The 27,493-nt window shown below is 39.3% G+C and overlaps 2 protein-coding genes across 2 annotated transcripts in view; one reads left to right on the forward strand and one right to left on the reverse strand.

The window, feature by feature from the left end:
* Positions 1 to 20,982, forward strand: part of nedd1 (NEDD1 gamma-tubulin ring complex targeting factor) — a 753,979-nt gene extending 732,997 nt beyond the window's left edge. Inside the window, exon 16 of the transcript XR_007934374.1 lies at positions 20,964 to 20,982. The gene's annotated coding sequence lies outside the window, so the exon portion shown is untranslated. The remainder of the gene's footprint in view (positions 1 to 20,963) is intronic.
* Positions 3,279 to 9,144, reverse strand: fgf23 (fibroblast growth factor 23). The gene is made up of 3 exons (XM_051924547.1): positions 8,601 to 9,144; positions 7,423 to 7,526; positions 3,279 to 4,658 (listed from the first exon to the last, which is right to left on the reverse strand). The coding sequence occupies exons 1-3, from the start codon at positions 8,809 to 8,811 to the stop codon at positions 4,227 to 4,229; spliced, it is 747 nt and encodes a 248-aa protein (XP_051780507.1). The 5' UTR covers positions 8,812 to 9,144; the 3' UTR covers positions 3,279 to 4,226.
* Positions 20,983 to 27,493: the final 6,511 nt, after the last annotated feature.

The raw sequence follows: 27,493 nt of genomic DNA on the forward strand, positions 1-27,493 counted from the left end.
ATGAAGAGGGTTTATGGTCAAATCAAGAATGAAAACACCAACTGCAAGGCCATCATTTATAATCCATTACTGATGACGCTACTATGTGCGTCAGTAAACTGAAAACCAAAGTCATTACTATTATGGGCAGCACTCATAGTTCTAGACACAAAATGGCAGCATGATGATAACATCACTGTCATAGCAATAAAAATGATTAACCAATGGGTAAACAAAAAAACAAAACTAAAAAACACTTGAAAACAGTAAAACAACTCCATCCATCCATCCATTGTCTCCCGCTTATCCGAGGTCGGGTCGCGGGGGCAGCAGCTTGAGCAGAGATGCCCAGACTTGCCTTTCCCCGGCCACTTCTTCTAGCTCTTCCGGGAGAATCCCAAGTTGTTCCCAGGCCAGTCGAGAGACATAGTCCCTCCAGCGTGTCCTGGGTCTTCCCCGGGGCCTCCTCCCGGTTGGACGTGCCTGGAACACCTCACCAGGGAGGCGTCCAGGAGGCATCCTGATCAGATGCCCGAGCCACCTCATCTGACTCCTCTCGATGCGGAGGAGCAGCGGCTCTACTCTGAGCCCCTCCCGGGTGACTGAGCTTCTCACCCTATCTTTAAGGGAAAGCCCAGACACCCTGCGGAGGAAACTCATTTCAGCCGCTTGTATTCGCGATCTCGTTCTTTCGGTCACTACCCATAGCTCATGACCATAGGTGAGGGTAGGAACATAGATCGACTGGTAAATTGAGAGCTTCACCTTGCGGCTCAGCTCCTTTTTCACCACGACAGACCGATGCAACACCCGCATTACTGCGGATGCCGCACCGATCCGCCTGTCGATCTCACGCTCCATTCTTCCCTCACTCGTGAACAAGACCCCGAGATACTTGAACTCCTCCACTTGGGGCAGGATCTCGCTACCAACCCTGAGAGGGCACTCCACCCTTTTCCGGCTGAGGACCATGGTCTCGGATTTGGAGGTGCTGATTCTCATCCCAGCCGCTTCACACTCGGCTGCGAACCGATCCAGAGAGAGCTGAAGATCACGGCCTGATGAAGCAAACAGGACAACATCATCTGCAAAAAGCAGTGACCCAATCCTGAGCCCACCAAACCGGACCCCCTCAACACCCTGGCTGCGCCTAGAAATTCTGTCCATAAAAGTTATGAACAGAATCGGTGACAAAGGGCAGCCCTGGCGGAGTCCAACTCTCACTGGAAATTAGTTCGACTTACTGCCGGCAATGCGGACCAAGCTCTGGCACTGATCGTACAGGGACTGAACAGCCCTAGTAAAACAACTCAAATGTGTAAAAATAAAAACATTCAGTAGTTCTCTACATCTTGCCCTGTAGCTATTTGCAGTTATGGTTAATTTCAAATTAGATGAAGATTCTTACTTTTTTTGTAAGACTGTTTATTTTCTAAGCATTTGTGTGTTTGTGTTTATGGAGGGCAATATCTTCTTCCTCCCTCACTTGTTATGTGTAATATCTTCCTGACTGCTTATTCATGCAAATTGATTCATGCAATGTCTTGATTTTTGCAAGACATTGCTTTAGATCCTAATATGCTATCTTGAGGTTCTTAAATTGTGTCAATATCATTTGATCAGTGCAGCAACCAAATTTGGTAGGATGGCTAGCCTTTCTTACAGTTTCAGTAATCCTGAATGTTCTGCAGTTTTACATAACCCCATCGTATTTGAGTTGTGGAGAAATTTAAATTGCTTTGCAGGTATTTTGATTTGTCAAATTATTTGCTGAGGATTTACTAATCATTTGTCACCATGTTTTGGTAATTCTGGCACAGATTCTAACTAGTTTTCATCTTCAAAAATTGCATTGCCTTTGCTGTTTGTTGAATGGGTAAATTCAAAGTACAATTCTTTCAGTATTCTTTTCTAGGCTGGGCCACCTTAATGTGGTAATACATTAAAATAATAATTATAATTATTATTATATTACAGGCCATTAGACTCGTGAATAATAGATGCATCACTGCTTCTTCCACTTTCCATCAGTTCCATTGATTGTTACCCTGTCTGTAGCATGAGGCACAGAGTGCTTTATTTCTTGTATTTTTTTGCCTGATTATTTTCTGATTTCTGCCTAATTATCACGTTTAGGTTAACTTCTGTTTAATTTATTGTTTAGTGTAAGGGAGACTGGCAAAGTAAGAATTTCATTGCATGGGTTCAGCCACTGCGCTCTTTTACTGTGCATATGACAATAAACTTCTTGAATCTATATTCTGATATGTTTGCATACTTCACTGAGCACTTTTCAGCATTTGAACTTATTGTTTCACTGCATATTTACCCCTGGTTTAGAGTTTATTCCAGTATGGGGAACAGCTTTACACTAGTGGCACTGGTTTCCTGTTTTCAATTGAATAAAGTAAATTGGGCAGATTAGTAGGTTGTGTAAATTTAGAATTTACAAAAACCTTTAAGTAACTTTCCTATGGTCATGCTTGATAATCCATCCATCCATTTTCCAACCCGCTGAATCCAAACACAGGGTCACGGGGGTCTGCTGGAGCCAATCCCAGGGCACAAGGCAGGGAACCAATCCCGGGCAGGGTGCCAACCCACCACAGGACACACACAAACACACCCACACACCAAGCACACACCAAGGCCAATTTAGAATCGCCAATCCACCTAACCTGCATGTCTTTGGACCGTGGGAGGAAACTGGAGCGCCCGGAGGAAACCCACGCAGACACGTGGAGAACATGCAAACTCCACACAGGGTGGACCCGGGAAGTGAACCCGGGTCTCCTAACTGCGAGGCAGCAGCGCTACCACTGTGCCACCGTACCGCCCATGCGTGATAATGTTTTATATTTCATCCTTGTGGTTTGTGATCTACTTCCTTAGCCACCAAGGCATATTGCTTATGGTATTGCATTGCAGCAACTGGTTAATAAAACTTTAACTGTACTGTCCGCTCATGTCCACAAGTGTATCCAAATCAAGATACTGTTCTCTTATTGTTTGACTCCTCTTTAGAGCTTCTTTACTCCTTCATTGTATTCTATAAGTCTGGGTGCTTCCATGACAGCTACAAATCTTTCTCTATGCTGAGCCCGTGGTCGTGTGTTACCGCTTGTGGGGTATAATTAAATTCTACTTTGTATGCATGTAAAGGCATCACTCTTTTGTTTTACATGGTTTGTAAATTTATTCCAGTGTTTGCAAAATGGATGAATTGTCTTCCTTTTGAAATCTGTTGCAATTAACAAGCCAGTTAACACATTTAAATTTATCATACCATCTTTATTAAACTAGGGGTACAAAGCAGCATTTCTCCTGTATAAAATGATCTACAGTTATTTAAAGACAACATGATGTACCAGTATAAATACTTTTTTTTACATAAATATTAGGAATATATATTGACATTTCAATAAATAAATAAATATCTTAATTGGATGTGTTGGTAGTACCCAACACCAGTCTATAAGAAGTCTTTCTGTCTTTCTTTGATTTCTTAAGCTTCAGAAGACTGATCACGTAATCCAGCAGGAATACCAATTGACTTTTAAAGGGCATAATATGCTGTCCACAAAAGAAGATTTCTTTAGATCATAGTCTGTTGACCTCTGATTGGGGAGTTGGGGGCTTATGACATTTAACAAGAGACAATCTGTACTTATTTCTCTCCATTTCACTATGTGAGCATAACCTGCTATTTTAAAACAACTGATGAACTCATATTTTGAACATGGCTACAATTATTAGCCTATCTTTTGTCAAGAATAGTTCTCTTTGGCAGAAGATAGATAAAAAAATATAAATTCCTTTCTTGCATATTGTTTTAATCGTGTTATGATGCAGAATATAATTTTTGCATAAATTATTACATCATATGAAGTAAGAGCAATAGATAAGACTTGCAATTTTGGAGTTATAAACAGATCGATTAAGCCATGTGCATTATTATTAGCATAGTTATGTAGAGCCTTTAAAGCCAGCTACAAAGACTCCTTCAATAGTATTGAGTGTCAAGGACAATGCTGAAACACTTTAATTAAATAATATAACCTAAAATACCCTAAAACTGAACTTTCTTAATTAACAAAATATTGTTTAATGCCTCAAACTAATCTGAGTTTGTTGGACATGAGAAATTAGGCACTCACATTTGAATGAATGTCACTAAATCTCCTTAGCTGACAGACCTTTGTTATGCTCCAATGACACAAAGTGAAATTTTCTCTCTATAATCGCTGTTAACTCCTAAAGAAGCGTGGGCTGATGATGGCCTTATGATCTAGCAATCTCAAAGGGTCATCAGGGTCCACTAGATCATGGTAAGTGGTTTTCATGCGCTCTCTGGACACTGAATGGGCCTGGCTTGAGTGTGCTATTTTCTTTGTCTCAAACCTCCGAGCTCCGTGTTGAAAATTGAAGGAGCTAAACATTCCAAATGGGTCAGAAGGATCCGTATGGACATTTCGACTCTGTCTGTGGAAAAAGTGTTCCAGCTCCACAGTATTCTGTCGTGACAAGAACTGGGAATATGGAGGAAGGTTATGGCCTGTGATGTAGACATGCTTGCTCCCACCAAGATTAACCACCAGGTTGTATTCTGAGGAACGATACACATCATATCCATTCTCTAAGCGTTCCTGATAAAACAAGCAATCCTTGGTGCAATGACTCTGCAAAAAGAAAACAGGACAATAAATCAATAGATAGATAGATAGATAGATAGATAGATAGATAGATAGATAGATAGATAGATAGATAGATAGATAGATAGATAGATAGATAGATAGATAGATAGATAGATAGATAGATAGATAGATAGATAGATAGATAGATAGATATTAACATAATTATAGCAAAAGAAATGGACATTTTTCAGGAATAAAATATATATTAATTTTAGATTAATGCTGGCTTGTAAAATTACACTCCTGGTGGATGTAGGTTTTCATCGTGGTCGATTTCTTACATCAATGCTAGATAGTGTAGCTTACTTTTTGTTTAGTCTATTGTTGCGAATTATGACCCTTAATTGATTCTTTTCCTCTTTAGCAACATCATTTAGAGCCTTTATTTGCTTAACCAGCTGTCAATGAACAAAGACATGCAGATGACAAGGAGACCATCAGCCAACTGGCATACTGTGCACTAGTCTTCACTGAATAGAGTATCTACTGTATATCAATAAAATATCTGGGAAACAAAATTAAGTACCAAGAAATGCTGATTGGCTCAGGTTCACAAAACATTTGCATAAGCTACACAGAAATGGAAAATGCATAATTTCAGATGTATCTTATGGGGCTGAATGATATTACTAGTAAGTCATTGAGTTTTACTGACTGCAACCATTGGCCTTTAATGAAGAATAAGGTAGGAGTGAAAGTCTCAGCATTAATGAAAGATTCGTGCATTGATTCCTGATCCGTCTGACTGACTGATTAGCTATGCTTATTTCAAGCAATTCCCAAGATGCTGAAGTTTGCTTGTCACACAGTCAACTGTTTATTGGCACAAAACCATGCTTAAAGGACAATGAGCTCAGGTGCAAGTATGGCAAATGTATACTGTGTGCTTCATCTCTCCAAAAGTAGGAGTTCAATTTGGTCAGCTTACTTCAAAACTGTCTTTAATTTATTTTTGTAAAAAAACTGCCACTATGTTTTGATATTATGGACAAATCATGAACCGAGAGGCGCAAAAATACCATTTTTGATATTTCTCAAAAACCAGACCCAAATTTTGAAGGGTGATATTACAGAGTACAGGTTTCTTTTGATCCATGCTACTGTATTTTAGTGAAGTGGACATTTATGACTAAATTTCAAGTTCTTCTTATTTCTTGTTGTTCCAATATGCTTACTGTAAGAATTACACTTCTAATGTGAACGTAATCCATTAAATAGACAATTTATGTGTTTGTTAATATTCAAATTATAATATGAACCAGCAAAACCAAGGAGCTGGTGGTGGATTTTAGGAGACCCAGGCCCCTCATGGACCCCGTGCGCATCAGAGGTGACTGTGTGCAGTGGGTACAGACCCATACATACGTGGGAGTGCAGCTGGATGATAAATTAGACTGGACTGCCAATACTGATGCTCTGTGCAAGAAAGAACAGAGCCGACTATACTTCTTTAGAAGGCTGGCATCCTTCAACATCTGCAATAAGATATTGCAGATGTTCTATCAGACGGTTGTGGCGAGCGCCTTCTTCTACGCGGTGGTGTGCTGGGGAGGCAGCATTAAGAAGAAAGATGCCTCACGCCTGGACAAACTGATGAGGAAGGTGGGCTCAATTGTAGGCATGGAGTTGGACAGTTTGACATCTGTGGCAGAGCGACGGGTGCTCAGCAGGCTCCTATCAATTATGGAGAATCCACTGCATCCACTGAACAGTATCATCTCCAGACAGAGGAGCAGCTTCAGCAACAGATTGCTGTCACTGTCCTGCTCCACTGACAGACTGAGGAGATCCTTCCTCCCCCACACTATGCGACTCTTCAATTCCACCCGGGGGGGGGGGGGGGGGGGGGTAAACGTTAACATTATACAAAGTTATTGTCTGTTTTACCTGCATTTTTTATCACTCTTTAATTTAATATTGTTTCTTTATCAGTATGCTGCTGCTGAATTTCCCCTTGGGATTAATAAAGTATCTATCTATCTATCTATCTATCTATCTATCTATCTATCTATCTATCTATCTATCTATCTATCTATCTATAACAATAGGGGAATTTTAAATATATTTAATTGGGGGAAAACAAGAAAATTGATTTTCTTTTCTAACGGACTTTTCCTTAGTTGTTAATGTTAAATAGAATCGATTGCTTGACACAAAACTCACAAATTGCTTCAGCTTTACACAGTATTCAATGGGTTTGTCTAGCCCATATACAGTATAAGGAGCTACTGGTGGTCCTGTAAGCTACTCTTACAATACAAAGCTTCTCTCGTGCTCAGTACAACAAGATTTTTTTAACTTTAAAAGGCATCATGTGATGAAAAGGTCCTCAAGTTCAGGTGCACCCCCGTGGCTGACCTTGTTCATTTTTTGCATTATTTGTACTGGTTTCATAATTCATTAAGTCACTTCTAATTGAGTTTTAATTATATTTGCTTTAATCCCCTCTCCAATTTTGACTTCAGAATCGTTCACTAGTATTTTTTTTTTTTTACAATTAATTCAAATATTTGCCATAACTGATTAACTTTGCTTTACAATTTCCTTATATTTCACATGTTTCTGAACTGATAAGTGCACCCAAAAACTGACAAGCAGTGAAGCATCAGGTACAAGTGACAGTGACTGCTAAAGAGCAGCAGCTTCTCCAGTGCCCTGTCATTTACTCTTATGAGACACGGCAAGTCTAGCGGGACTTCTTGCGAAAGTGAGTGGCTTGCCTGCAAGTTAGGTATTAAGAGAGACTTACCGAGCTAAAAAGCTTTCCTTTGGCATCCATGCAGAGGTACCGCTCGCTCTTCACTCCTAAGATCGCCACGAGACCTCGTTCTTCAGACTTGATCAGCATGGCACCTGCAAATCAAGAAGCAGTTCATGGGACGTAAGCCTCACGTAAGCCACGTACAACACGCGCGACTTATAAGCGCGGTATGCGTTTTAGGAAAAGTCGACCTACGGCGAAATTCCCTTCGTCATTAATCATTTCAGGTCAAGTGGTTTGAAGAGATAACGTCCACGTTCAGGTACATTCGTACTGCACATTTACTTGCTATATGGCACATCGCTTATCGGTGAAGCGATCGCAATGTGAACTGAGCAATAAGGTGTTCTTAGAAAGCAGTGAAAGCACCTAATAACTTTAACATACTTAAAATTTCAAGTGCAAAAGCGCTGGTACCCAGATCGAATTCTAAACTTGACGCTGGTTTTGTTATACATGTATTCATTTTCAAACCCGCTTAGTCCTGAACAGGGTCGCGGGGGTCTGCTGGAGTCTTTCCCAGCTGGCATTGGGTGCAAGGCAGGAAGAAACCCTGGACAGGGTGCCAGTCAATCGCAGGTCGAACACACTCTCTCTCACACACACACACACACTAACGACACACTTGGGTCAATTCACCTAACCTGCATGTTTTTGGACTGCGGAAGGAAACCCACGCACACACGGGGAGAACGTGCAAACTCCACACAGGGAGGACCTGATCGTCTTACCGCGAGACAGCAGCGCTACTACTGCGCCACCGTGCCGCCCTTTTTTCTGTAATCTGTTTCTTTGCATGAATATGTTTAATTTACGTCACATTCACGTATTGTTAAAACTGAGGATTTGTGAAATGCATCATAATTCACGAGAGCATCCCGAAGTTAAATAACTTGCTCTTCTTTGCAGAACTGCTGGACATTTAATATTTAATGAGTTAGGTAGATGCACACTTTGTTATATCACATTAATGGCATCCTACTACTGAAGCCACACCTTTGTTCAAAGTGTATGTTTAGCACGTGCACATATAAATGACTCAATGTATCCTAAGTCGCATAAGGTGAACCTGTTACTTCTTTATATATATATATATATATATATTTACATTACAATTCGAACAGGTGATCAATAAGAGCAGGCAATACTATGTTTATAAAACTTACTGTAAGCAGTCTGTTCGGGAGTCCCGTCCACCTGCCCATCTAAACTGATCGCCAAGTGAAAGCTTCTTCTGTCAGAGGACGTGTACAGGTGCACCAGTTTGCGAGGGTCCCCCCAAGTCGGGTTGAGCAGCGGAGAAGGGTTGGGTAAGCACTCGATCACCAAACTACAGTACAGCATCACGAAGCAAAGTGCAAAGAAAAAGGAGGGCATAATCAAAAAGGAACTGGCGTTTGGCAAAAAAGAAAAAGAAGAAGAAAAGAAAAAGCAGAAGATGTCCTTCGGATCTGCAGCCGAACAGCTTTCCAACTCAGTACTTGTAGTCACAAGTTGGATAGTTGCAATGATGTGATGGGGCTCGGGCTGAATATATAAAGGCACCGGTCGCCACTCCTTGCACGCATCACTCGTGGAACAATTGCACCCCCTCACCCCAGAGCCCGTGTCATCCCTTGGGGCTACAGGAAATAAGGAGGGCGCACTGGATAGTTTATGCGCGCTGGGTGTGTTGTATATGTTAATCACGGGTTTAAATAACTTGTCAAACTTTCCCACTTTGACCCCGTTGCACTGGTACGTCATCGCTTAGGAGCATTAGATTTGTTTAGCATAATGGCCATTCAATAAGGATGCTTGTCCCTATTCGTTAGTACGAGCTCCGTCTTTAGAGACTCGTCACGGATGCATGGTACACGACCTCAGTGTGGCCCTTTCTAGAATTATTTCATGTCAGTGCCGTGGGAGCGTCGATAATCACTTTTCAAAATACACATTTGATTAAACGAATGATGAAAGTGTAATGGAAAATAATGTGGAAACTTCTGATCGTTGTCACAAGATGTACTGTTTCAGCATGTTTCGTGTAGTAAATGACACCCGATGCGTCTGCACTCACTCCGTTGAATCAAATGTAGTAGAAGAGTCCCCCCAATCTCATGGGCACTACCCATAATTGATTTGTAAATCAGTGAACTAGTATTTCAAGGCATTTACTAAATAACTTTTTTTTTTTTAATTTAGTATAGTCTGCTATATGCTGACCCTAAATTATGAACAAGGGTGCCTACTGTTTATTTATAAAATGGCACATTTTTGTCAAACCCGTTTAACTCAATTCGTGGAGGGATCTGGTGGGTGATTTGCACAGCCTCAGAGCGTAAGGCTGAAATCAGTTTGGAACCTCCAGTTAATCCAACCAGCTAGTCTTTCGGGACGTGGGAGGCAAAGCAACACACACATTCGCGGAAGAACATGCAGACTCCCCAAGGACGCGAAATTTAGACTTGAACACTGGATCCAGGAGGCACCTGTTCAGACCACTCCGGGTTTGTTTACTAACAGTAAGTTTGTATGTTGAACAAGAATAGTCTAACGTTTTTCGAATAAAAAACTGAATGAAAGCAATCGCTCTCCTTCAAATATAACCTGATGGTCAAAGGCATCATGAAGTGATGTAATAATGCAGATGTTGTATTTTTACGATTCGCGTGGGTTTCCTGCGGATGCTCTGTTTTTCCTCCCTCGTCAGGTTGACGTGAAGCTGATTGGCGACACCACTTAGCGCTGTGAGCTCCGCGATGGACAGGCGCTCCGTCCGGGGTGATTGCCAGCTAGCTGTGGATCCTCACTATTCTCTATTGAAATTGTGTGTAGGGGAATGGGGATCGAGTAAAACAATAACACTAATAATAATAATAATAATAATAAGAAGAAGAAGAAGAAGAAGAAGAAGAAGAAGAAGAAGAAGAAGAAGAAGAAGAAGAATACATCTTCTTCTTCTTCTTACTACTACTACTACTACTACTACAGCTTCTAACACTACTTGTTGTAGAAGTACCGTATTAATTTCGAGACCTGCGAATTCAATACCTCTCAATAAAAATCCATTGTTGCGGAAGGCATTGCATTTTACATTTACATTTATTTGCTTGGCAGACGTTTTTATCAAGAGCGACTTTCAACAGAGGTAAACATAATCGACTAAAGTTAGGCTAGGGCATAAGGATAAGGTATAGGATTAGACGGGTCTGAATCCCAATGGATTATTTTCAAAAGTGAAAATAATTTGCCCTTTGCAGTTCCTGAATATTAGAAGTAAATTCGCACTTTCTACAAATTAATATTCCGGCTCTTCATCGTTTTCTACTCTTTGGCATTTGTAGAGTGTGTTTTACAGTACTTGTTTCCCTGCTCTTGGTTGCTTATCCCTTGTGATGAGGTAAATCGAGTTATTTCATTCGCCCTTTCATTCACTCGATCTGTGTATTTAACTTTTGTGTCTTGAACAGTATAAATAAATAAATCCTAGATTGTGTGCCATTCCATCCTAAAAGTTACTAATAATTCAACAATCTAGAATTAGAAATCAACGTATTTGTGGATGTAAAAGTAACACCTACTCCATGAAACTGTAAACTCTAGTCAGACAGAGATCGGGCCGAAATCTGTCCCCAATCACTTGGAGTTACGAGAACGCAAAGCTAATCGCTGCGCCACCTTGCAGTTCTTAAGATACTTCCTATTTAATGAGTTGAAATTTGTTGGTTATAAAATACGTTTAAATTAAACATACCAGTTCCTGAAAACGATGATCCTTTACACATTTGCCTTTAAAATAGGCAAAAGGACAGACAATCGTTGGTCTCACACACACAGGCAGTGGTGGACATCAAGGTACTCAGTCCAGTGACGTGGCCGCAATGCCTGGCACAGACGATCGGAGCTTAGTTTTTAAAAATGGGTAAGCATACTGAAATGCCTATGGTAAATGATTTTATCAGTCCATTTTTAAATCGCTTTGTCTGCCAATTAGACAGTACCTGGAACAAGAAGTAAAAAACAAACTTAACACTGGAACTTTTAAAAATATTGTTTAAAGACATCGACTTTCTTTCGTTTTTTTATTTCATCTGGATATAGTTAATGTAGAACCTTCACTGATCCGCAAAACTCGCAGTTAGACGTGGTCTGTAAGCGGGCGTCCAAATCCGCGCTGATGCGGGCACGAGAGACAGTCGAGTGAGACAGGAGAGAAAATTGGATATACTGTACATAGCACTAAAATGCTAGAGTTTGTTTATGCATGTTTTTTTCTATTTTTTCAACCAGTAATAAAAACAGTTTTACCACCAATATTACAAATACAACAAAAGTCAATCTAATTAATACAGTCGGGTGTCGTATAGTGAGCATGTTTTATCCTCGTGTTGTGCCGTGTATTTTGTTAAAAGTCAAAAGAAACCCCAAAACTGTCCAATTTGTGACTTATTGGAAATGTAACCATTCCTGGGTTGCAATTCAAGTTAATAAAGTAGCGGTAAAAGAGAGATGTTCTGTTATTTCATGGCACTAAATCAGATTAAACGTAAAGTGTAGCTTAGCACTTGGGCATCGGGAAGTTGTCACACTGCAATTCTGTGTATCCTAAAACAATTTTAGCATACATAAGCAAAATAATTTCTTAGAAAGGAAACTGTGACAAATTATAAAACTTTAAATGTTATGATTACTTGTAAAATTATTGTTTAAATATCTATTTTTCTACATTTACACATGTCGATATTTGCTTCAATTTTCATAAGTTTCTCAGAAAACGGCCATAATAAATGACATAAGTATGCTATGGCACTATTTACACCTTGGGGTCCATTGTTGTGCAAATTTTTTAACTTGTTGGATCTTGTGGAGCCTTTGGAAACGTGCAGATAATAACGAGGAAGGAGCTGGAGTCGTGTGGGACATGACAAAACTAAAAGAAGGAAAGGCTGCTTTGCGGTTTGTGCTGTGTATTTTATTCTGAAGTTACGGTGAGTTCGCAAAATGTTACAGCAGAACTAAAAACTGAACATTTTTAGAAAGTTTTCAAGAAGAATAAACACATTAAGGCTATTCGTTTAAGTTTTATCAGGAACTCCTAGTCTATCTATCTATCTATCTATCTATCTATCTATCTATCTATCTATCTATCTATCTATCTATCTATCTATCTATCTGCAGATGGATGTGTATGCAAATGTATGCATCCTTTCATGAACAAAAACTTGAGACGCAAACAATGGAATCTTTTTTAGGAAGAACCTTTTCATTCATCTTGACTTCTGCAGTTCAAGAGATCATAAAAGTAAAGACGTCAGAGATGCTCTCCAACTAGTAGCTTTGTATATTTCTTTCACTGGTTACTCAAAAAGAAAGAAGTCAGTAGAATACTTTCTCGGGACAGTTTAATTTGCAATTTTAAAGCTCAACTACAGGGTGGCTTTATTTTAAGTCGCGAACCAATAAATGATAAGTAGTTGGGAAAGGCCGGTCGTCTTGTATGCGAGGCTTGTTGTCTTGTACGCTTCTGTTTTCCAAGTCCGTTATTCTGTTACTCGGTTGCGGCTTATTTTCACGTCATCGGGAGCAAAGCAGTATTCAGACATGGAGTGGACGCCCGTCTGTAGGAAGCTATCCTCAAATATTAGAAATCGTCTAAAGAAATTTAGTGGAAATTGAAATATTTCTAAAAATGAAAATAAATAAATACATAAAACGCAAAAAGTTGACAATTGCAACACGGTATACGTTAAACATTTTTTTTCACTAGTCAGTTTGTACAGAAATTCGGTTAAACAGTTGTAGATATCGGCTCACCTTGAAAATGGACGAAAGAAATTATAGATAGATTTGAAAAAAACGGGAGAAACTGGAAAACGCACGGACAACGCACCCTACAGTGCTGCCGGTAAGTTTAGCTTCCCTGCAAGGATCAATTAAAGTAAATAGTTTTGAAAGGAGATGAGGTAGTTATCGAACAGATGTACCATACAGTATTGCTAAAAATGGACCCGCAGAAGTTTGTGCGATCGTCTACAATGATTTGGTGCTCCGTTTAGAGTCGGTACTGTGCGGCAAGGATCGGCTCCAGTTTCCCACAGCGAGAAGAGGATTCAGGGCAGAGCTGAAAGAAATACTACTCCTAATTCTTATTTATTTACCTAATGATCCACAAGTTTCAAATATGTTTTAAATATATATTAAATTTGAGGTCACGAGGGTCTTTTAACGTTATTTTATTTTTAAATGCACATTTTAAAGTGCTTTATTTTTTATCGTCCCAATAACTCCCTATTATGTACTAATCCACAGTTGTAATATACAATTTTACCAGCAGAGGCCAGCAGAGGTTCACTGAGGCCAATTTTCAATTCGAAATTGCTTCGGGCGACTTTCAAACTGGCCACAGTAAGTAGCAGATGCTTTAGGTCAGGGGTGTCGAACTCCGGGCCTGGTGGGCCGCAGTGGCTGCAGGTTTTCATTCTAACCCTTTTCCTAATCAGTGACCAGTTTTCACTGCTAATTAACTCCTTTTCCTTTCATTTCAATAGCCCTGTTTTTAAGGATTCAGTCCTCTGAATCGATTTGTTTCTTCATTAAATGGTAGCCAAAAAGAAATGAGACGTAAAACGAGCCAACAGATGAGCAGCTAAACTGGGATTTCAAACTCCAACCAATCTCTTAATGAGAAGCTGATTCTTGCTGTTAATTAAGCCCGTTATTTAATTCCATGGCTTGTTGCTGCTCTCATTCTGACACAGCAGATATTTCCAAAACTGTTGATTTTTCTTTTTTTTTTTTTCTAAGAACATCGTCAAAATGTTTTGGTGACCTGAGAGATCAACCTTACGAAGACCTTCACCTTTCTTTATTATTAGATATTGTGTGTTGGGCACAGGTGAGCTGGTCATGTGGTGGCTTGTTTTGTGTCTCATTATTGTTTGGCTACTAATTAAGGAAAAAGAGACAACTAAGGGGCCTGAGTCAAGTTAATTAAAATTAAAGCAAATGAAGTTAATTAGCATTAAAAACTGGTCACTAATGAAGAAGATGGTTAAAATGAAAACCAGCAGCCACTGCGGCCCTCGAGGACCGGAGTTCGACACCTGTGCTTTAGGTTGTCGCCGGGTTCTAAAGAAGACGTTACTTATATTATCAGTCCATCCCCATTTTCAGTTTTACTTATTTTAATATTGAACAGTTTAGGACGACACGTAACAAATTCCGAAACGAGCCTTAAGGTGAGTACCCAATGGACAACGGAGTTACTTTACAATGAACACCTGAAAGTAATGCGTATTCTTCAAAAGTTAAGTGCACTTTTAGATTTCTAAAATAAAATGAAATTTGTGAGAAACAGAAACATTTTATGGCAGTTTAACAAAACGCAGTGAGTGCCTCTTTTTCAATCCATCCATCCATTATCCAACCCGCTATATCCTTACTGCAGGGTCACGGGGGTCTGCTGGAGCCAATCCCAGCCAACACAGGGCGCAAGGCAGGAAACAAACCCCGGGCAGGGTGCCGGCCCACCACAGGGCCTCTTTTTCAATTCGTAATGAAAACTGTCCTTTGTACATCAAAGTTTCGTTTAGAAGACGAAAGTAAAGTTTTTAGCTTGATAGCTGCTGTGAGTCCTTTTGAACATAATGTCGCTATGATTTTTTTCTTGCTGACCTACTGGCAGTCACTCGAATATCAGAAAGACGCCCATCAAGGATGTTGCGCCCGCTGACGCGACCGGAGAAATGTGTGATAATCGATGGCCAAGGAGTCTGATCGTCAAGACAAAATTCGAACACAGAAGGTACGCTTTGATTGAATCAATTGTATTTTCCGGGAGCAATAGAATAGTATTTCAGCACGGTGATGCAGTTCTAAGTGACATCTTCAGGGTCCCGAGTTCAAATGGAGACATCTTGAGTTTACACGGTCACCGTGAATGTATGGCGAATGGATGATTGTCTCCTCCGTGTACATGTGGTTTCCTCTCAAATCCCAAAGACGTGCTGGGTTTTGGCTAGGATGGTCTGCTGCTGAACTGGCCTGGTGTTAGTGACGGTAAAATATCTGTTGAACATGCCTTCTGTAGATGCTGATAGTGAGGAGAGAATGAAATTTCTTCAAACAGTTGCTTCCAGTCATATTTACTTGATGACATTGTACACTTCCCATTGTTGAACCAGTGCCCAGCATTTATCCATTTATCCTCTGCCAGCTTCCATCTGTACACATTGACTTATATAAACTAATTAATACCTGGAAACATCCTCTTCAGCACTTCATAATTTCAAATCGTTAGGCCATTTCCACCTCCATTTCCTTAGGCAGAAAAGATTAATCTCCTTCAGTCTTCTCTCGCAGTTCAAATCCTGCATGTCTCAAATGATTCTAATGTAGTAGCTCTTTACTCTACTTTCTCTACTGCAATTATGAAGACCAAATCTACACACAGTGTTCACATGTGGTCTCGCGAGCATTACGCCACTTGAGCATAAACTCTTTTAATTTGCACTTTACAGAGTGAGTGCTACATAACCTTACACTTATTTAGACTTTTTAATGGATTCAAAACACTTAGTGCTTTATAATAAAGGCTGAGAACTGCAATTTCTGCTCCACACCCAGCCTTCATTAACGGGCATGTCTGACTCTTCTGTGACGGAAAACAAGATGGTTATAAGCTCGGTGATGAAGATGGTGATTAGGTGGAGGAAAACCAATTTAACTTTTAGGAATTCCCACACTGTTTCATTTTTTTAGTTATCAAAACTCTCAGTCACTTCCTGTAATAATGCCTGTTTTTTTAAAATGGTGTTTCTATGGATGGATGGATGGATGATGTAAAACATTTTAGGCTTCAAAATAGAGAAGAGTACATTTCATTTTTGAAACTACATACTTCATTACAGAACTGAAGGGAAATGAAGACTATACAGACAGCATTAAGGACAAACCTGGCATCAACCTTGGATGAGACACCAGCCCGTCACAAGACTATGTCTAACAAGCCACTAATACATGGAGTATCATCATGTTTTTAAATAAACTAACATGTATGTTCATAGAATTTAAGAGGATATTTGTGTCGCTAATCTTACATAAACCTGATTGAAAAAAAGAATACTCCACAAGCCGTGCTCCACACTGGAGCTCTAAAATAGCAGCTCTGATCATGGCTGCGCAATGCCACTCTTATTGTAAGATCTCAAATTGTATTTCAGGTATCTCGAATGTAAGACAGTTCAATGTGCACTAAATTGTAGGCAGAGATTACCATTAGAAAAATCTTCTTCTTTCGGCTGCTCCCATTAGGGTTTGCCACAGTGGATCATCTTCTTCCATATCTTTGTGTCCTCTGCATCTTGCTCTATTATGCCCATCACCTGCATGTCCTCTCTCACCTCATCCATAAACCTTCTCTTAGGCCTTCCTTCTTTCCTCTTCCCTGGCAGCTTTATCCTTAGCATCCTTCTCCCAATATACCCAGCATCTCTCCTCTGCACATGTCCAAACCAACGCAATCTCGCCTCTCTGACTTTGTCTCCCAAATGTCCAACTTGAGCTGACCCTCTAATGTACTCATTTCTAGTCCTATCCATCCTCGTCACACCCAATGCAAATCTTAGCATCTTTAACTCTGCTACCTCCAGCTCTGTCTCCTGCTTTCTGGTCAGTGCCACCGTCTCCAACCCATATAATTTAGCTGGTCTCACTACCATCCTGTAGACCTTCCCTTTCACTCTTGCTGATACCCGTCTGTCACAAATCACTCCTGACACTCTTCTCCACCCATTCCACTCTGCCTGCACTCTCTTTTTCACCTCTCTTCCATAATACCCATTACTCTGTACGTTGATCCCAAGTATTTAAACTCATCCATCTTCGCCAACTCTACTCCCTGCATCCTCACCATTCCACTGACCACCCTCTCATTTACACACATGTATTCTGTCTTGTTCCTACTGACCTTCATTCCCCTCCTCTCTAGAGCATATCTCCACCTCTCCAGGGTCTCCTCAACCTGCACCCTACTATCGCTACAGATCACAATGTCATCAGCAAACATCATAGTCCACGGGGACTCCTGTCTAATCTCGTCTGTTAACCTGTCCATCACCATTGCAAATAGGAAAGGACTCAGAGCCTATCCCTGATGTAATCCCACCTCCATGTTGAATGCATCCGTCGCTCCAACCGCAGACCTCACCACTGCCACACTTCCCTCGTACATATCCTGTACAAGTCTTATGTATTTCTCTGCCACTCCCGACTTCCTCATACAATACCACAGCTCCTTTCGAGGTACCCTGTCATATGCTTTCTCCAGGTCCACAAAGACTCAATAAAACTCCTTCTGGCCTTCTCTAAACTTCTCCATCAGCATCCTCAGAGCAAACATTGCATCTGTGGTGCTCTTTCTTGGCATAAAACCATACTGCTGCTCACTAATCATCACCTTACTTCTTAACGTAGCTTCCACTACTCTTTCCCATAACTTCATGCTATGGCTCATCAATGTTATTCCCCTGTTGTTACTGCAGTCCTGCACATCCCCCTTATTCTTAAATTTCGGCACCAGTACACTTCTTCTCCACTCCTCAGGCTTCCTCTCACTTTCCAAGATTCCATTAAGCAATCTGGTTAAAAACTCCACTGCCATCTCTCCTAAACACCTCCATGCTTCCATAGGTGTGTCATCTGGACCAACGGCCTTTCCATTTTTCATCCCCTTCACAGCTGTCCTTACTTCCTCCTAGCTAATCCGTTGCACTTCCTGATTCACTATCTCCACATCATCCAACCTCTTCTCTCTTTCGTTCTCTTCATTCATCAGCCTCTCAAAGTACTCTTTACATCTGCTCAACACACTCTCTTCGCTTGTGAGTACATTTCCATCTTTATCCTTTATCACCCTAACCTGCTCTGTCTAGCCAATCGGTACAGGTCCTTTTCTCCCTCCTTAATGTCCAACCTCTCATACAACTCATCATACGCCTTTTCTTTAGCCTTTGCCATCTCTCTCTTCACCTTGCGCCTTATCTCCTTGTACTCTTGTCTACTTTCTGCATCTCTCTGACTATCCCACTTTTTCTTTGCCATCCTCTTCCTCTGTATACTCTCCTGTATTTCCTCATTCCACCACCAGGTTTCCTTTTCCTCCTTCCTCTTTCCAGATGTCACACCAAGCACCCTTCTTGCCATCACCCTTACTACATCTGCTGTAGTTTCCCAGCTGTCTGGTAACTCTTCACTGCCACCCAGTGCCTGTCTCACCTCCTCCCTAAACTCATTCTTGCAGTCTTCATTTTTCAACTTCCACCATTTGATCCTTGGCCCTGCCCTTGCTCTCTTCCTCTTCTTGACCTCCAACGTCATCCTACAGACCACCATCCTATGCTGCTTAACTACATTTTCCCCTGCCACCACTTTGCAGTCTTTAATCTCCTTCAGATCAACTCTTCTGCATAGGATGTAATCTACCTGTGTGCATCTTGTACGTAACCCGATGTTCCTCGCTCTTCTTAAAATACGTGTTCACCACAGTCATGTCCATCCTTTTGGCAAAATCCACTATCCTCTGACCTTCTTCATTCCTCTCCCTGACACCATACCTACCCATCACCTCCTTGTCTCCACTGTTCCCTTCACCAACATTGAAATCCGCTCCAATCACCACTTTCTGTCCCTTGGGTACACTGTTCATCGCTTCATCCAACTCACTCCAAAAATCTTCTTACTCACCCATTGCACACCCAACTTGCGGTGCATATACACTAACAACATTCATCATCACACCTCCAATTTCCAGCGTCATAATCATTACTCTGCCTGACACTCTTTTCACCTCCAAAACACTCTTGACATACCTTCAGAATAACTCCTACCCCATTTCTCCTCCCATCCACACCATGATAGAACAATTTGAATCCACCTCCAATCCACCTGGACCTACTCCCCTTCCATTTAGTCTCTTGCACACACAATATATCAACCTTCTTTCTCTCCATCCTATCTGCTAACTCTCTCCCCTTACCAGTCATACTGCCAAATTCAAAGTTCCTACCCTCAGTTCCACTCTCTTTACTTTCCTCCTCTCCTCCTGCCTCTGGACACATCTCCCCCCTCTTCTTCTCCTTCTCCTTTTTCTTCTTCGGCCAACGGTAGTGCAATTTCCGCCAGCACCCTGTTGGCTAATAGTACTGGTGGTGGTCGTTGTTAACCTGGGGCTCGACCAATCCGGTATGGAAATTTGTATTATTGTCCGCATATTGATTTGGCAAAATTTTACACTGGATGCACTTCCTGACGTAACCCTCCCCATTTATCTGGGCTTGGGACCATCACGAAGAAACACACTGGTTTGTGCATCCCCTGTGGCTGGGTTAGATTACCATTAGAAAAATAATCATCTTTATTGAATTCTGCTTAAAAACCTTAATAAGTATGCTACTTCTATGTATGGACTCATTACTATCAACCTCCATACAGTGTTCAGAAGCCATTAAGGAGGTGAATGGAATGTTAAGTTATATAGCACAATGTGTAGAGTACAAGTTATACCTAAACTTTAAAATGCAATTTTAGTCTCTAGGCTATAAAAAAGACATAGCAGTGCTAGAAAAGCCCAGGTAGGAGCGACTACACTGATTCAAGGACTGCACAGTGTTCTGCAGTGTGAGAAAAGATGAATGACTGAAGGAAATGATCTGTTTCAGTTTAAGCAAGTGGAGATTAAGAGTGTTTAAAATGTTAAAAAGGAATTAGCACAAAGGATCAAGGCTGTTATTTTAAAATGATTTCAACAGGAACATGGAGTCACAATTGGAAACTTGTTAATGGTAAATTTAAGGTTTCTTTATTTAGTCACGTTTACACAAGAAAAGATGAAATTTCATACAAACGTTAGGAAGTTTTTCTTCTCACAGATAATTGAGACACATGGAATAAGTTACCAAGAAGTGTCACTATATTTGCTCTTTTATTTCAAAGTACAGTAGTATTTTGGACTTGGACATTTTATATATATATATATATATATATATATATATATATATATATATATATATATATATATATATATATATACTTGCTTACAGAAGCCACACATTAAAATGCGACAAGTTTGACTGGTTTCTTTGCGAGTACCTTTTTTTGCTCGAGTTAATCTACTAGATATTAAGCTTATGATCAGATTTTCTATGTAACTGAACACCACCTTCCTCCATGGTGATGCACCATACTAAAGCATAATGTCTTTTTCAGCAGTGAGCTATTACTTCATTTCTTGGTCTTTAGATGTTCCAGGATTTTATTAGGATTGCATTTGTGTTTTGCCCCAACTTAATTTTGTTTTGTGTCTTTTTTTCTCTGCTCCCTTAATCTCAGTTATGTTCTGATTCTGCAGGTGTGGGGTCTCGTCTCAAATAAGGACTCTCAGATGCTGTAGCCCCTTAAAGGATACTTTTTTTTTCCAGCTTCTCCAGAGTTATTTCTTCAAATTCATATTATATATTAACTTACTATAGCAAACGTGTTCTGAAGTAAAGCTTTTTTATAATTTTTTTTAGAAATTCTTAACCTGATCCTGCATTTTTAAAATGGAGGTAAAGGACACTGGTCTCCATACATGAAGATAAAAGCCTTAAATGTACCAAGTATGTCAGTTTTTCAAGTAAAGAATGCTATTGAGTATTGATCCACTTCTTGAGATTCTGTAAATATTGCAAAACAGCAGATTCATGATGTTTTAAGAAAATAAAAAATGCAAAAGCAGCAATTTTTTTTATGAAATTCTGCCATTTTAAAAAGTGGACTGGCTGTGCACTGCATCTCACTACTTCCTGTGCAGCAACCTTTCAGGCCCAGGGTCACGGTTTCTTCCAGTGAATACTTTTCACATCAAAAAATCATCACCAGGCACTGTTAGTGACATCATTGAATGTTGATACCCAGATGTGAATTGCTGTCTCTGTTCTGTAGACAACTAGACTAAAAATCATTAAAAAAATCACATAATCACTCACCATTTTTACACTTACATACATAACAAACTGTATACATAGAGAAAAGGAGATAGATGTAATTTACTTCGTAGCACCTGTAGGACTAAGCCTTTTTGGTTTTTAACAAGTATTATCGACACATTTCATGGTGTTCCATATTAAAACAGGTAATCTTTCACATTTAAACACACTGACTGATAGCAATGAATCCATGAATACATGCAGGGAAAATGTGTAAATTTAATGCAAAGCCCTGCTGCTGTGAGGCAGGAATGACAAATCTGCACTACCTTTCTGCCTATGTTAACACAACTGGACTAAAATTATAAAACGTTAACCTGATTAAAACTAAATTTATGCCAATTACAAGTATTCTTGCCACTTGATTGTATGCTTCACACATGCTCAATTTCTTACTCACGAGCTGTCACTAGAATATAAAGCATGTGCATGCTTAATAATACCTGTGGCAGCAGACAATATTTTTGAGAAATTACTCAATAATTTTGTTTTTTTAAGTGGCAGGAATACGCTTCTGTTTAATTAGTATATATGGGTGGCGCGGTGGTAGTGCTGCTGCCTAGCAGTATAAGGAGACCAAGTTTCACTTCACGGGTCCTCCCCTGTGTGGAATTTGCATGTTCTCCCCTTGTCTATGTAGGTTTCCTCCCACTGTCCAAAGACACACATGTTAGGTGAACTACCGATGCCAAATTGGTGTGTGTGTGTTCACCATGTGATGAACTGGCACCCTATCCAGAGTTTGTTCTTAACTTGTGCCCTGTACTTTCTAGGATAGGCGCCAAACCCCAGTGACCCTGGTCTGAATTTAGCAGGTTAGAAAATGACATGACATAATTAGTATATGTGCAAGCATTAGGATTGCACCAATTGGAAATGTCAAAACTTCTTCCACAATGGCCGCTGCAAGCAGACAAGCAAATACTGTAGCTGAAGTGTCCTTCCCTCTAGAAAATAGTACCAAGAATCTGTGAAAAAATGTTTTACTTTCAGTAACTAATAAACAAGTAATTTATTACTTTTTGTCACAAGCTTGCTTCAGAAAAACATAAGGCATATTTTCTCTCCAAAGTGGACATCTTCTTGTTTTAAGGCCTTTGCTTTTACATTTGGACCCCAGTACCGTATACTTTTTGGAATTTTCTATAATAAAAAAAAAATTCACTTTACATCACAATTTCATGATTATGGCAAAAAAAGTTTGACTCGAAAAAATATCAAACTTTCTGTTGAAGAGGATATATGAGATGGTTTTGCATCAGGAAAGTCATCTGGCAGTAAAAATCACGCAAATACTTCTACTGGAGAAATCTAGTAAAAAAAAACATATAAAAATGTGAATAGCTACAGATGAAGAAGAAGAAGAATGAACAATTTCAGTTTACAGTGGTTCTCTGCTGTGACATTACCTACACGTATGTGTCCTTTTCATAGCTTTTGGCTCTTATTTTGCATCTTGCATTTCTCGCATCAAAACCTTCAATTTCTTGTTTTAAAAACTTGAGCTTTGTTTCTGAGGTACTAATCTCCTTGAAGAAACGTAATAATTAAAGGGTTATTATATTTTGAAAACACAACCTTTAGTTTTAATAGATTTCATCTTATGTGAAAGTTTTTGTATTGATGATTCTATGCTTTTTGGCATTTTTTTACTTGTTTTTTGAGTTTAGTTTTGTTACTTGAAAATTCCTTGATGTTTCATTATTTTTTCTGTTGGTTCATTTTGTAACTTAATTTCCTAGTTTGTTTAAGTGATTATTGTCTCTTTGCTCATTTTCCTTTGTTCTTCATTTGTTTTTTGTGGTTAGTTCTTATTTTGGGTCTTTAGTTTATTTTGATCAATTTTTTTTAGAATCCTCCTTAGGTCTTGAAACATTCTCTGTTAACCACATTAATGGTGGTGATTAATTTAATAATTGTTAAAATAAATGTATATTTAAATAATTAGAATTTCATTTATTTTGGAGTATTTTTGTGAATTCCACTAATGCAGAAGCCAAAATCATAAGAGACAAAAAAACTGTCACATACTTCGTAAAGTGCCACAGATGTTCTCTGAAAACCTTTAGTTCCAGAATAATCTTAAAAGGTGCAGATCATCTACATAAACACCACTTTATAACTACTTGGAGTTGTAAATCTTGTATAAATGTTATCTATTTTTGTTCATCTAACAATTTTGAACTTGACTATGTCTTCTGCAAATTATTTCTCTAAATGTAAAACTATATTCACTGTCATCTTATGTTTGTTACATAATCTTACTTAATTATCAAATTTCAATATTTATTCTACAGGTAGAGCTCTTTTTTTTTGTTCTGCCAGAGTGACTGCATTTGGTAGGCTGCACGAGTCTGATTCTGATATTTTGAATGGACCAGGAAATGAATGGAGTGATAAAGAAAGCAAGGGTCAAAACCAGGAAGTCAGAATTCTATAGCAACAAGACCAAACACTAATCAAAAATCTAAGTCAAAATGAAGCCATTGATCAAAATCTGAGATTTTAAAATAAATTAGTCATAAAGCAAATGTTTCTTTAACAATGTCCACAATCTTACATATCACAGTCAAGTTAGGTGTTGAATTTTATTCCATTGCATGGACGAAGTATCGTTGCCTAACTCCAAGGCCACTCACCTAGTGATTGACTGTCACATCTAGGCCACAAAATGGCGGCACCCATATGAAAACTAAAGTAGTGTCGTGGTAAGCATAACAAAAATAAAAATGACTTGGTGAAATGCTAAATCAAGAAAACTTTGTTAACAGGGAAATGAGGTTTTTAGAATTGTCCTTGAAAAACAACACCGTCTATTGTTTATGTGAAGTATGCCTCATTTAGCATTTAAAATACCATCCTTGCTGAAGCAGCAACTGAAATGCCAGCCCACTGTTCCTGAATGATTTTTTCATCTGCTTATGTCCAGTATTCATTCCTGCAAGCAAGCACCTTCTCTACATATGGATTCATTCTGATGGGTATCAACATTGCAGATGACAATGTAAATGAGGTACTGTCACCATTTCAGATAATGAAGCCACAATGTTTTGAGGTAAGTTACTCATAGTTACTAATCACGGCTACATGTTCCATGTTGATTAGCACGTTTGAACTTAAGCTGTACTCTAAATATGTGACCCTATAAACCTATAATGTGTTGTGTCTTTTAATGTACATTCATGACACAGGTACAAGGCACTTTGTGGTAAAAAATGTATTTATGATGAAGTAACAGTGCAGTATTAATATAAACCTTTATTTGATCAAAATTCCTTGCTATTGGTTCCTCGTTCAATAATGATTCTAGTTTAATCAAATTAACCTCAACAGTGAAATAATGTTTCTGTCTGGCTCTTGTACTGTTCAATTACTCATTTATAGTAAAGCCATTCAAAGCATGCTATATGTTTGGCAAATGATAATGTAGACAAAGTTTAAAAAAATCAAGGCTACTTTCAAAATGATATGTGTGAAGGGGGATGAAGAATAAGGATAAAAATAAATTGTAGAGTTTCATAGTAGTTTCAGGTACTTGCTCAGCACCAAGAGACATATCTTTGCCTCTTACTATTGTTATTCTTCTTTATTCTATATCAGGCACAGATACATCAGTTTTGTCACATGTGACATAACAATCAACAGCAAAAATAATGGCTGGGGATCACTTGGTCCTCCCACTTTGACACTGTAACTAGGTGCTTTGAGTATGAGAAGCAAATAATTTTTTAGTGTTATTTCATGATTCAATTATAAATACCATAATGTTCATACTCTTTATGTTGTGAAAAGGTCACTTAAAAACTCAGGGACAAAACTTGAAAAATAGCAAGAATAAAATATTGAAAGCATGTCTTGTTTCGCAGCTTGCACTATATGTGCTGCTAAAGCAGTTTCCTTGCTCAGAAACAGAATGCTATAGGCAAATTATGTTATTCTCTACAATATATGCTAGGATTATATGGCAGATGTGAAGATTAATATGAATTGATGCTATTTCCTTCCTTACTGGTCTTTAATCTTTAATTATACAATGGCAAACCATTGGTTAACTGTACACAAAATGTATCTCTCATGGATGTGCAGACAGATTTATTGATACTGCTAAATGCCTTTTACTTCTCCACTACTTTGCAGTGGATGGATTAAAATCCTAAATTAGTCACTACCTATGTAAAGTTTGCACTTTCTCTTCATATGTTTATACTTTCATTTGTATTGGTCCTTAACGTTACATCTTCACTCAGAATATAGGCAAGCTAATTTGATTGATGACTCCATATTGTGAGTTAGTATGCCCTGTAGTGGATTGGCAAAATCTAGTTCTGGCCTTGCAGCTGATGCTGATAGGATAGACTCCAGCTCAATGTGATGGTAAAATTGGATCGAGCAAGTTCATTAATTATCATGAATTATGGACATGCATGATTTGAAAGATCATCAATGGCACTTGCATTCAAAGATCCCCCTCTCCATGTTATTTCTGCCTGTTGGCCTGTCAGCTGGGGCTAAATCATTTGGGGGAGAACAAAGCAATGAACCTTCCATTAATGATGGAGTGACGTCCGATCTAGGGTTAGTGTCTGTATGCTATAGGCATAGACATTGCAATACAAGAGACTGGGTTGTCTTCCTGCGCATTTTTAGATTCAGGCATTTTAGATCTAGGATTTAAGTTACTATATCAGCAGCACATACCTGAATAGACTTGTTCCCCTCATGGATAAAATGATCTGGACAGAGCACTTTTTAAATTCTAAATATTTTAATTAAGAATTCAGGTGGGATGAAACCATAGGGCAATGTAATTACTGTTGTATATGTGTCATGTGTTTCGCCCTTATTTGGGCTCATCAGGCATACACACTCCACTGCATCCCCTTGTGGGGATTGAACCTCGGATGTCAGCGTCAGAGGCGAAGCCCCTTTATGTTGCTCCACGGCGTGTGGTTCGTTTATTTGAAACATGTGTCGCGTACTCTTTGCATTATTTGACAGTAAAGCTTTGTAACATTCTATGATTTGCTTCTCACAACTAAGAGGGCATGGCAGATATTTGCCGACTTGCAGACCAATTACATACGTTACCTGGTAGGTAACCACCCATACAATCAGATTGTGTTAACGACTACGAATGCTATGAATGTAATTACTCCGATCTCCAGGCTGTCAAATAAACTAACCACATGCTGTGGCGCAACATAAAGGGGCTTCGCTGCTGACGTCCGAGGTTCAATCCCTGCGAGGGGAGCAGTGGAGTGTGTATGCCTCAGCCCAAGGGCGAAACACGTGTCGCGTACTCTTTGCATTATTTGACAGTAAACTATGTAACATATATATATATATACACTATATATATATGTATAATTTTGCTCAATTACATTTTCGAATGGGATTAAAATGCATCTCCAGTGTCCAATCGTGTTTTTCTGTACAGAACAGTGCACCTCAGCTACAAACCTGATGTTATAATGGAAAGTGGCTGATCGTAAGGACTCAACAAGAAAAAGTGAAAAGAAGATGACATGCCACAATGCCATAAAGAACTTTAATGTCGTAGTATTTCACCAAATACATGATAATCTCATGAAGTAGACCCTTCCACGGCTTACCTAACTGCTAGTGCCACCCCACATGATTCTTTTGTCTTCTCTGCTCAGTCGAATGTTGTATGTGGATAGAAAACGCATTTACATTCCCACTCTTCTTATCTCTATTCATTTCTGACTATCCCTGAATGTGGTCTGTGTAATCTTTTCCCGGCGCATTTTCACTCATTTGTTTAACATGGTCAGGTAACACCTGATTGTGGCACAAAAATAATGCTGGTGTTAAATGGATGTACTTTAGCTACAAATTGTGTCCAGGCTGCCGCTCTCACTTGACCTAGTGGACTGACATAATTTATTTCACTCAATGCTGATTTCAGTCCTGTGGCTGCTGGTAGGTTTCCTAACCAGCTGCAATGTCCAAGAAAAGAAAAGCTACTAAAGAGAGAAAATGTGAGACAGAAGATGTGATTGTGATGAGTAGAGATGTAATTGAGTAGAAGG

The sequence above is a fragment of the Erpetoichthys calabaricus genome, chromosome 1, assembly GCF_900747795.2.
Source record: "Erpetoichthys calabaricus chromosome 1, fErpCal1.3, whole genome shotgun sequence".
Taxonomy (NCBI): Eukaryota; Metazoa; Chordata; class Cladistia; order Polypteriformes; family Polypteridae; genus Erpetoichthys; species Erpetoichthys calabaricus.

Bases quoted from the DNA above. Each gene is read 5' to 3' on its own strand.
- fgf23 (XM_051924547.1), bottom strand. From the start codon at position 8,811: ATGCCCTCCTTTTTCTTTGCACTTTGCTTCGTGATGCTGTACTGTAGT. The intron at 7,527-8,600 runs GTAAGTTTTATA...CTTGATTTGCAG, and splicing joins TCCCGAACAGACTGCTTACA to GTGCCATGCTGATCAAGTCT. The intron at 4,659-7,422 runs GTAAGTCTCTCT...TTCTTTTTGCAG, and splicing joins AAGGAAAGCTTTTTAGCTCG to AGTCATTGCACCAAGGATTG.